General features: G+C 40.9%; 2 protein-coding genes across 2 annotated transcripts in view; one reads left to right on the forward strand and one right to left on the reverse strand.

Moving 5' to 3' along the window:
• Nucleotides 1–3,232, reverse strand: part of CDC73 (cell division cycle 73) — a 182,574-nt gene extending 179,342 nt beyond the window's left edge. Inside the window, exon 1 of the mRNA XM_053313544.1 lies at nucleotides 2,629–3,232. Coding sequence (XP_053169519.1) covers nucleotides 2,629–2,759 — 131 coding nt within the window. The 5' untranslated portion in view covers nucleotides 2,760–3,232. The remainder of the gene's footprint in view (nucleotides 1–2,628) is intronic.
• A 94-nt stretch (nucleotides 3,233–3,326) lies between these two features.
• GLRX2 (glutaredoxin 2) overlaps nucleotides 3,327–12,141 on the forward strand; it is a 10,391-nt gene continuing 1,576 nt past the window's right edge. Inside the window, exons 1-3 of the mRNA XM_053313546.1 lie at nucleotides 3,327–3,350; nucleotides 5,051–5,114; nucleotides 10,526–10,702. Coding sequence (XP_053169521.1) covers nucleotides 5,052–5,114; nucleotides 10,526–10,702 — 240 coding nt within the window. The 5' untranslated portion in view covers nucleotides 3,327–3,350; nucleotide 5,051. The remainder of the gene's footprint in view (nucleotides 3,351–5,050; nucleotides 5,115–10,525; nucleotides 10,703–12,141) is intronic.

Here is a 12,141-nt window from a genome sequence, read left to right on the forward strand (position 1 = left end):
AAGCCTGGCCTGATCAAATTGAAAAGAAATAAGAGAAATGAATAAATTAATGAACACAAAGTCTGGTTGGTAAGTAATTGATCCGAGTTAGGAGTTTAGCGGAACCACGAATCTTCTACAACAGAGAGCAACAAGTGTTACTCGTTTAAAAACCTTCTTAGCTAAGCTTCAAGGAAACAAACAAGTGCATCATCTTTGGCTTTTGATTTCATAGCTTCCTGCAAGGAGCTCCATAACACAGGAAGCTTCCCAATTGCTTCTCAGCAGTGTTCCTTCTAAGGCACGTGCACGCTCACAAGTGTTTTGATGTCCACTCAGTTGGTTTAAAATCCCACTCAGGTTGAATCAGGAAGGTCCCACTTTGAATGCATGTGTGCACACACTGCCTTAATACTGCCACCCAGGACAAAATTCATCCCACACCCAGATGAAAAAGATGAGAGAGCACTGCTTCTCAGCCAAGACGCATTTGGAAATCTGTACATGCAGTATACTTAGCTCTCTCTATCCTATCCTGCAACATGATGTACAGTAATTAGGAATCCACAGAGAATAGTAAGAAACAAGGCAATAGAAAGAAACATAAGGTTTATCTTTTTGCTGCCCTTACTCTTCTGCCCCCTCTTGAAGTGCCTACTTCACAACACAAATACCTGGCTAGAGAAAGAACAAACACGTAAGATTTATTCACCAAGTCCCTCTCCCAGTCCAGTGAGTTTGGGATTTTAAAGAGCAATTTACTCCTTACTAGTTTTTTGTATCCACAAACAGGGTGGTTGAAGATTGGGTACTTTGCTTCTTTACAACACAAACTTGCAAGCTGATGCTGCTGGCAGTAGGGGTTAATTTTCCACTTGCACTAATCTAGGGCACATATATAAACCTAGAGACATATTATGGTCAGATTTAACCATGCTTACTCAGAACCTGACTGATATCAATATTACTTAGTCTCCCATCACTAGGTTTCTGGGCTCACTAGGAATCAAAATAAATGCAGAGTTTTAGTCTCCAACTAAGATTGTCACCTTCTTTAAAACTGTCATTTTACTGGTCCTCCTCTTGCACCCCCATCCTCCTCCTGTACTGTTAACAACAACCGCACATACAGAAAATAAACAGGCAAAGCTTTTTCTGGCACAGAAATAAAATGACAGAAAAAGTCACCTAATTCTACATATCACAGGCATCTTAAAAGGTACAGAAGACTCAATAATAAAGTTAGCAACCTTACTCTTAACTTTCCTTCTCCACAAGGTGCTTTTTGTTTGTATAAGGCAGGAGTTCCCAAACTGTGGTACGCCAGATGTTGCTGAACTACGACTCCCATCATCCCCAGCACAACAAATTGTAGCTGGGGATGATTATGATTTTACATTTATATCCCACTTGTCCTCCAAGGAGCCCAAAGGGCATGGTCGTGTGTATAAGGAGTACGTTATAAACACAGAGTACATGGTTATGTTTATCCTCACAACAACCCTGTGAGGTAGGTTAGGCTGAGAGATATGTGACTGGCCCAGTCACCCAGTGAGTTGCATGGCTGAATGGGAATTTGAACTCAGATCTCCTCAATCCAAGTCAAAAACTCTAACCACTACACCACATAGGCTGTAGTTCAGCAACATCTGGAGTACCACAGGTTGGGAACCTCTGGCATAAGGAATCAGACTTCCCCATCTTGATTTCACCATCTCCTTTCCAATCAATATATCTTGCCAGGAATTCCTTACCTCTTCTTACAGCCTGCTTACTTGAAGACATATGTACCTCAATTACTGCAGATACTCACAGGTAAGCACACATATTATTAATGTTATTGTGATTTCAATATAAATAGCATTTTGGGGGGGAAATGAGAGAATGAGTCTCAGGCCAAAGAAGTTTACAATCTAGATATCGACACAAGGGAGAACACACCGGAATGGGAACGGAAACAGGATTGACTGCAGCCTTACTGACAAAATGTCTATCTATATTCTAAAGTAAGTTCCAGAGTTCAATGGGACAGGATAAGTAAGCATGCACTGGATTACATCCTTAACCTCAACTCTTCAGTCACTGTAGGAGGTTGCTGGTCACCTATGTCCACTCCAGTTTCCCTTGCACTGGACTGCTAGTGGAGAAGTTTCCTTCTGCCTGAACCCCTTCCTTCCACTCTCCTTAATAACCCGGTTTCTAAATCTCATTGCCACACGCTTTTTGTTTAATATGTATGTATTTAAAAGGGCTTATGTTATACACAGCGTGCTTGTATAATGTGACAATAACTTCCGGTTTAACCCACTTGAAAATCGCTTTAGACCAGTACCCAAGCGGCCGCTCTACCAGCCCCTATTAGCCAGGCTAACTCCGTGTCCAGGAACAGTCCAGCCCAACTCCTGGGAGGCCAACAGAGATGGGGAGTTGCCTGGATGGGCTCCCCAAAGGCATCTAGCCGGCCTCTGTGTGGGAGAGAAGGTTGGATTAGACGGAGCGATCGCGCAGGGCTCCTCTCGGGCTCTTCACGGGTCCCTCCTCGCCACGAGCAGAGGTTCCTCCTTCCCCTCCCGGGGAGGGCCCGTCCTCCCTCCCTCCCAGCCCGCGACCGAGGGGCCCCGGTCCCCCTCGCCCCTCCCACAGGCTCACCCCCAGATGACGTAGTTGGTCTTGACGTTCTTGGGCCAGGAGAACTCGCCGAAGATCACCTCGTCCCCCTTCACCACGATCTCCTTCTTCTGCGTGTTGTACTGGCGCAGCACGCTCAGGACGTCCGCCATCGCCTCAGCCTTCTTCGCTCGCGGGTGGCCTCGACAACGGAGCGGGCGCGCTCGCCTCCTCGCCTTCCGCTCTCACGCGCTCTCTGCCGGACACGCGCCTGCCGGCCACTTGGCCGGACGACCGACCAGCAGACAGGCAGGCAAGTAAGCAAACAAACCGCCTGACTGACTGGCCGACTGATCGGCCCAGCCGCCGCGCGCGAGGGTGAGGTGAGGAGGACCCTGCAGGCCTGTCCTTCTCTGCGCCTGAGCGAAGCACAGACCAAAGGCCAGCCCGAGCCCGCCCCTTTCCTCAACCACCACTTTCCCCTTTAGCTCCGCGCAGAGAAGCCAGATAAACTCGCAGGGTCTCGGCTAAGCCTAACCTTAGCCCCGCCCAATTCTCAGCTCAGCCAGGAGACGGGACTCAAAAGCGATTGGCGGCGGAGAAAGCCTCTCAGAGCGGAAGAGGGCGGAGTGGCTTTCTTTGAGGTAGAGAGGCTTAGTTAAAGAGAGGAAAAATATATCAGGCAATGACTAGGCTAGCCTCGGCTTCAGGGGACCTTGAGTGAGAAGCGGACCACAGAGAGATCCCCCGGAGGCGGGGCTTCGGTTGGGTTTCTTTCTCTCTCTCGTTCTTCCTGTCAATGTTGTTGTGGGCGTTGCTGAGGCTTAGGGCGACTAGCCTTTGGCTCAGATCGGTGTTGAGCGGAGGCTGGTGAAGGGCTATCCTATCTGTTGGCGGTAGTAACGCCCCACGAGGCTTGTTTGGGCTCTGATATTCTGCGTGTTAGGATAGCATCAGGCGAATGAGCTACAGGCTCCTCCAATTTGTGAGTTAAGGTAGTACTCAAAAGCACGAAGCGACTGTGCTGCTGCTGTGTATATGATGATGGGGGTAATCCCGTCTCGGGGATCCGTGAAGGCTTGCTTTCTTTTCTAACAAGAACTCTGGCAGTGTCATCCCAGGCATGTCTGCTTAGGAGTCTGTTCATCGCAACCTTAATTGCTCTTTATGGAGCTATAGTGCAGACAGAGAGGAAATGGAGCCGAGGTTTGTCCCGGAACTGATTTGCAGTATTGGAGAGATCATTCCGAACAGAATATCTCTGAACTTCTGAAGAGGACCTTTCTCTTTCCAGACGGTCATTCAAGCCAGCTCCCTCCCATCAGAGGTTGTAAGTAAGAGGAGCTTCCAGGTCGGCTTCCGTCTTAACATACGAAGCATCTAGCTGCTATCTTTCTCCAGAGCGGGAAAAGTATTGTTATGGGTCCTCCTAATTTGTTGTGCCAAGAGAATAAATAGTCCTCTTAGATTCTTGTTGAACTTTCTAGTTGATTATGAGTGACCCAGTGTAAATGAAACATTTTTTTAAAAAATTAAACTCAGGCTGGTTTTTAACTAAAAATTCAGTGTACAAAGTAGGGTAGATGCTGATAGAAACAGCTTGCACTTGTTCTCTGACAATAGTTGGTAAAACCTTTTTGCCTGGCTGTAAGCAAAAAATGTATCACCTTAAGTGGCACAGTGGGGAAATGCTTGACTAACAAGCAGAAGGTTGCTGGTTCGAAAATCTGCTGGTACTGTATTGGGCAGCAGTGATATAGGAAGATGCTGAAAGGCGTCATCTCATACTGCTCTCATGCTGGAGGCAATGGTAAACTTCTCCTGTATTCTTCCAAAGAAAAGCACAGGGTTCTGTAAGCGCCAGCAGTTGAAATCGACTTTATGGCACACCTTACCTTTAAGCAAGAAATGTACTATGTGACTGCAAGAGGTGTTTTCTCTCCTGTTTTCAAGGAGCTAACAAGAAACCCAGCAGCTCACTGCCTTCATACCTTTTTTGCTTGGACCAAGGCAACATATACAACAGTCCAACGGATATTCTGCTCTGAAGTGAACCTCAAGTCCAGCATTTTGTTCCACAACCCTGTCGTTTTATATAAAGTATAAAATGCATGAATATTTTATAATAGATGTATTATAAAATATATCTTATATGTATTTTAAGACATTTGAACAATTTTATTCATAGTTCTCGTGCTAAGAAAAAACAAAAGTTACAAATTAAAGGATCTGTACATCAGTTGCTGTAAAAATGCATGCACTATTGTAGCCAAATAATTCTTATTTACAGTAAATATGTTGATAATTGAATGCATTCAGTACTGAGGTCTATACACTGCCAAAAGTGATAAGTTGCCAAAGATTTGGGGTTGTTTGTTGCTCAACTTTGATCTAATCTGTTCTATTGACCAAGAGTTTTGCAAAATATGATTGAAATGTTCTGGTTTTCATTATTTTATTTTAGAATGGGGAACAGTACATCTTTTACTACAGCTTTGTCTGACACTGACACTGCAAACCAAATACAGGTAAGTGATGATGGCTTTTACCTTGAAAATCATGCCATCAGTTCCTCACGTGAGTTTATTTTTAAGGTTTGTATAAACTTTGTTGTGCAAAATTCTAAAACATAACCAGCAGTTACGCAACATGTAAATAGAAGATAAGTGCAATTGGCAATAGAAAAATCTCCACAAGTCAGTGAGTCCAAACACATACAGGTGAAACTCAGAAAATTAGAATATCGTGCAAAAGTCCATTAATTTCAGTAATGCAAATTAAAAGGTGAAACTGATATATGAGACAGACGCATTACATGCAAAGCGAGATAAGTCAAGCCTTAATTTGTTATAATTGTGATGATCATGGTGTACAGCTCATGAAAACCCCAAATCCACAATCTCAGAAAATTAGAATATTACATGGAACCAAGAAGACAAGGATTGAAGAATAGAACAATATCGGACCTCTGAAAAGTATACAGTGTACTGTGCTTGATTGGCCAGCAAACTCGCCTGACCTGACCCCATAGAGAATCTATGGGGCATTGCCAAGAGAAGGACATGAGAGACATGAGACCAAACAATGCAGAATTGCTGAAGGCCACTAATGAAGCATCCTGGTCTTCCATAATACCTCATCAGTGCCACAGGCTGATAGCATCCATGGCACGCCGCATTGAGGCAGTAATTGCTGCAAAAGGGGCCCAAACCAAGTACTGAATACGTATGCATGCTTATACTTTTCAGAGGTCCGATATTGTTCTATTCTTCAATCCTTGTCTTCTTGGTTCCATGTAATATTTCCATGCACGATATTCTAATTTTCCGAGTTTCACCTGTATTTCTCTGTGCAAGTATTGCTATTGTTTTGGAAGTGTTCTCCAATATTTAATATTAATAAATTGTCTTGTAACATAAGTCCCTTTCTGCTTCTCTTCCATACATTGCTGTACTCCTTTTTGTACATCCTATAAAACAGACAATCTTTACTGACAGCAGCACAATGTTAGTCACTATAAAATGAAGAAAATCATTCTTTCTTCTTTGAGTGGCTAATAAAGAACTGGGACTTGACTAGAATGTCAAAATTAACTGAATATGTTGGTTGAAAAAAGGCAGAATATACCAGGAAAACTCTGAGGAGAAATGTATTAGTAAGTCTTATGTGTTTCAATTTGGATACATTTCTGTGTTTGAATAGTTGAATATTTATACACTGATAACTTCTAATAAAAACCGGCAGTATTCATAAAGTAATATATAAAATTCAGAAAATTTTGAATGAAGGTATACTAAGGTTTCACCTGATTAAGTATGAGGCCTCATGCTGAGAGGCACCTTTTTTTGTTTGTTTCCTAAATGGGGAAAAAAATCAAGTTGATAAATTATCCACCCCTTTATTATAGGTTCATTTAGAACAATTTTGATTCTTAATTATTTTAATAACACTTCTTTGAGTGAGAGAGAGTGAGTGTGTGTGGATAGAGAGAAATTTCTCTCTCCCCCTCCTTTTAAATACTTTATTCAAAATCTACACACTACAAGGAAATAAAAATATTACTTTATTCAATTATATACTATCTCCATTTCATCAATCCATCCATGTATTAATACATTCCAAGGAAGAAAAATAACCAAAATTTTCCCAATTAGTATAAACAATAAAATCCAATCATATAACAAAAAGCATTATTTTTGACCTGATTCAAGCAGACCTGTATGGTGTAAGTCAACTTTTCTGAGATCGCAATGTATCATAAGTTTTTATACCAATTTTCTGTCATAGTTTGATTTTCCCAGTGTTTAGCAATAGACATTCTAGCAGCAGTTAGCATGAATACAATAAAATCTTTTGGTGATACAGCCATATTTACTCTGGATAAAATATTTAGTAATGCCAGCTGTGGACAAAAATCAGTCTTCTGGTTTGTGAGCATAGTTACTCGTATCTCTGTAAAAACACTTGACCAGAATATAGAGGCAAATCCACCATGGATGAAAATAAGTTCCCCTTACTCCACAACCACACCAACACAAAGGGGAATATTCTTTTTTAGTGTGTGCTAATTTAGAATAAGTAAAAAACATCTAAGGAACACTTTAAAGAAATTCTCCCTAATCTGTATTAAGGAGGAGGCAATTGGCTTCCATTTCCAAATTCTATTCCACTCTTGCTCCTTAATCTCATGGTCAAAGTCTTTTTCCCAACATAATTTGAGACTAATAAATGGGTTGGTGGTTTGACTTGTAATCAAATCATAGAGTTAAGAGACCAAACTCTTAGAACTCCACCTCACTGAACTCCTCTAGTTCAGAAAATGTATTATTAAGAAAGTCAAGTTGGTATTGATTTGGGCAATAAACAGATGCAACAGAAAAACATTATTATGTTTACCTTTTATAAAGATGTAATGCCCCTTTGTGTCTCCCTTAACTTTAACATGTAGCAACTTAAAGGAGTTGGCTAAATATCAGAGCTACTCCCCTTGCCCTTAGAATTCTAAGTAGTAGAATTATTTCCCCATGACCAAAAAGTGGTAAATTGCTGACCCACCACTAGGGATGTGCACAAACTGGTTCAGAAGCCCATTTATGGGCCTCCAAACCAGTTCAAACACTCGCTGGCTCAAAGGTTCAGCGGAGGGGGGGCGGCTTTAAGGGTGGGGGTAGGTGTACTCCCCCCGCTCCGCCGCCGTGTTTCCCCCACTGGCACGCAAGTCCTTAAGAGCCCGTTGGGGCAGCAGCCGCCCCATGCTGCCATTTACCAGATGTAGCCAGTAGGAAATGCTACTGTGCCCATCGCTCATGCACGTCCACACACCAGTAAGTGCACCCGCCCCTGCCCTTAAAGCCATCTCCCACCCCCCATCGCTGGTTCCGTGCACAGTTCCTACCTACCAGTGGGTGATTAAAAACATCTTTCTTACTTAAACCCCTGTCATGAGTTTTCCAGCAAGATTGTAATTGCTGGCTTTTCTCTTGAGTATTGCATTTAATATTCTTCTTTGTTTTATCAGAGCTCCCATTCCCTTAACATTATAGGAAAATAACTTAAATTTTGTCTCCTTCTGCGTTACAAAGTCTATTCTTATTGTCTTTATTTCCTGACCTTGTAGTGCCTTCAGGTTGTTGATCACCACTACTTGTGGACAAATTATGTTCTGGACTAAGTGAAATAACTTTCTGTAACATATGAGCATGTATCATCAACAACCTGCATCAATGATGCAGTTAAGAAGATATCAGCCGACTTCAAAAGAGAATCCACGTTCTGAACCTGACTACTAACCCCATCCAATAAATGTTTTGAAACACTAGAACATTCTCTTGAAATAGAACCATCAATATGTATTGTCTCCAATAGGTCACCCCCAAGAGGAAAAGTTAGCTCCTTATCTGACACCTCTAAGAAAAGAATGTCAAAATCGATTAAAAATTTTATACACTTGGTCTTGCTGGAGGCCCTTATATCCAACAATTCTTTATCTGAAGTAATCCTCTTTCTATTTATCTCAACTTCAGAATTAAGAGCTAACACTTCTATTTCTCCTGCTTGTGTTGCCTCTTCTGTTGGGGTAAGCTTATATATCACATTGTTCTGAAATTCCTGCATAGACATTTCTTCTTCAAAGGAATTATTATTACAAAACAAAAGATCCATAGACTGTGTTAGGACTTCAAATGCCTTCTCTCTGTCACGTATTTACTCTGAAACCTCAGCAGAACCCATTGCCTTGCGATTCCCATCTAGGGTCATCATCCTAGGAGATAAAGAGTCCCAAGCGATTCAGCAGTAGTTTGTAAATATGATGAAATGCTCTCCAACCTAGAAATGATATCCACCTATTCTTACCTAGGAAAGGAGCTGAATGAGTTAACCAGTTGTACTTCTACTGAGTCATCCAAAATCTCTTCAGCAATACTCATATGCTGTTGATTGCATTAAGCTTGCTTGGAAAGCAAGGGAGAGAAAGGCAATGTTTACCTGGTGTAATTGTGGGAGTTGCACAATTGTGATTAGCACTAGCTGTCACAAAGACATTCCTTTGAGCAAACAGAGGGCGAGGAATTAGATCACAAAATATTCTCACAGGCAAAAAGTGAAAAGTGGAAATAAACGTTTATCTTAAATAACAGATGTGATAGTTGCTTCTTTAAACGTTAACAGTATTTTTTTATATGTGATTGGGTTTGGCAGCCAGCCAACATCAATTCAATGAACAAGTTATGGATGACATATTAAAAAGTTGAGTATTTTATGGTTATTCACAACCCCCAACGATCCTTGTTAATTCTAATGTAAGCAACTTTCAGCATGTCTTGATTTGTTTGCAAAGTCCCAGTATAATTTGCTTTATCTGCTCCCTTCAAAGGGTGACTTGATGCCACACTGCTTTCTTCACCCTCTTTATATACTTCTCCCCCACCTTTTGCATCAGAACCAAACAGATTAGCTGAGCCTTCTCATTTATTTAAACGTTTGAGTTTAAAACTTCAAAAGAAAGTTTAAGTGAGTCTAATTTATCAATTTGTGATAAATACTCAAATCACCACAACAGTTTGGGCAATAAGGAGGCATTGATTTCCCATAAACTCTGGTGTATATTCTATATTCTTGCTATTGTATAGCGGTGGGGTGCGTGTCATGCTCATTGAGTTTTGGAGAAGAATTATCCGAGCAGCACTCATACTTCTGTGACTAAATCGTTTCGCTGATCAGCCTGCCTGTACAAGAGAGATGATACAGTATCTACAATAAGAGACTTCAGTCTAACACAGCAAATCTATTTGGGGTGAACAAAGAGTTCAAATCACTTGGTTTCTTTTTGAACAAGCAATTTGTCAATCTGGCCTTACTTGCCCGGGCTAGACCTGGGATGCTTTTTATTGCCCATCTGTATGATTTTAGCTGCTGGCAAAACACCAACACTACCTTTAATTACTCAACATAGTATAAAAGAGCCCATCCATATGGGCGTTGAGCTGTGTTTCCCTCCAGCATACAAGCATATAGAAGAATATAGATGTTGCCCCCAAGCAAAACTGCCAATTCATATTTTTTTAAAAAAATTGCTCACTGGGAGGGAGAGGTGGCAGGATGAACAACAGCAGCCTGAAGATTTTTGTTCTTTGCATTTGAGATTTGGAGATTATTCTTTTTATTTTTTTCTATGATTTGAGGGTCAAAATTAATGATTTGGGTAAACACTAATTTTTGAAATATTGATCAGTAACTTCTAACAATATATTTGATTGTTAGCTTCAGTGTATCCCTAACTTAGACAACTTTAGATTTACACTCTGGACTAGAAAATCAAATTTAAAGTTTTTATATTTGTTCAAAATTAAACTTCTGCTCCAACAGCAAATATATTACATCACATTGTTTCCATTCCAATATAGAACCTGATCATACAATCTTTTATTTAAAAATACAGGAAACTATCTCTGACAACTGTGTAGTGATCTTCTCAAAAACGACATGTTCCTACTGTAACATGGCAAAGAAGTTATTTGAAGATATGAATGTGAATTATACAGCAGTAGAACTAGACACATATGAAAATGGAAGCCAGTTTCAAAATATTCTTCATCGAATGACTGGAGGCAGAACTGTGAGTACAGTACTTTTTTATTTTTACCAACTTGGTCACTTGCCACAGAAAATTCAAGAGCCCTAAACAACTTAGGCCCTGGGTATTTAAGAGAATGTCATCTTCACCATGAGCCCTACCGCCTGTTAAGATCATCTGGAGAGGTCCGTCTGCGGTTGCCGCCAACTTGTTTGGCAGCTACTCGGGGACGGGCCTTCTCGGTTGCTGGCCCTGAATTTTGGAATGAGCTCCCTGTTGAAATAAGTCTACCCATCTCTGGCAACTTTTAAAAAGGAACTGAAGACACATTTATTCACCCAGGCTATTAATTAGATTTGTGGTTTTAAATTTTTAATGTTGGTTTTGCATTATTTTAATGTATAAGCAATTTTAATTGTTTAACTTAGTTTTGCTTTTAATTGTGGTGTGTTTGCTTTAAACCACCCTGAGCCATTTTTGGAAGCGCAGTATATAAATCAAATAAATAAATAAATATGAGTTTCTACCAGCCCAGATGCTACTAGAGAACATGGGGTTAGCGAAACACAACTGTTTTTAGAATTGGAGGCCAAAACAAACAAATGTATAGAAGGACTATATCCATCAGCTGTGACTGATTCAGATATTGCTTTGATTTTCTGTGTTAGCAAGGTTTCATGCTAAATCTGAGTCTGGGTACTGATTTTGATTCATAAACATGGCAGATTAGTTTTCCTCTGTATAACATAGCAAGGCTTTTCACATGGCGGTGGGGAAGGCTGTGCTGTACACCCCCACCCCAACAAAATATTTGCCTAGCCACACATCTCAGCCGCATGCACAAGCGGCACTCCCTGTGCAGCTTGCTGGAGGCCAGTGCAATGTAGCCTCATGACTCACTAACATTGGTTAGAACTCTAAATCTCCAAAAGTGCTCATATCCAGTTTAGATGTGCAGTGAAGTCATTGTATTTACTGAGACGTAAGCCCTGCTCTCCTCAGTGGAACTTTCTCCCAGGGAAATGTGGATAGGATTGCATTGTAACACTTGTTAAGTATAGTGTGAGCAAATTGTCTGATTTTAAACTGTGTCCTTCGCTGATCTGGTTGTCTTGATGCAGATTCATGAATTTCTTTTTAGTTTGGACTCTGAACAGTCCAGAACCTATCACCAAATAAAGTATAGAATGTTCTTTTTAGGACTACCCTTGGATAGTCCTACTTGCATTTCAGACAGGTGGCTATTACATTTTGATAAATGTGTGCCACTGAAGTCCTTTATAGCTTTGTGCTAAATGCTGCTATTGGACAGTATGGAAAAACTTTGTAACCCCGTCAGTATTACGTATTCTGGACTCACGCTGTTAAACTACATGTGCACCATTCGCTTAAGTAGGTTGTCTGCTACAGTTTAGAAATCTTATGTTTAGATACATACAGAACATTGTATTCTTATGCCCAAGAAATAACTGCAACTTCTT

The sequence above is a fragment of the Hemicordylus capensis genome, chromosome 4 (genome assembly GCF_027244095.1).
Source record: "Hemicordylus capensis ecotype Gifberg chromosome 4, rHemCap1.1.pri, whole genome shotgun sequence".
NCBI classification, from domain to species: Eukaryota; Metazoa; Chordata; class Lepidosauria; order Squamata; family Cordylidae; genus Hemicordylus; species Hemicordylus capensis.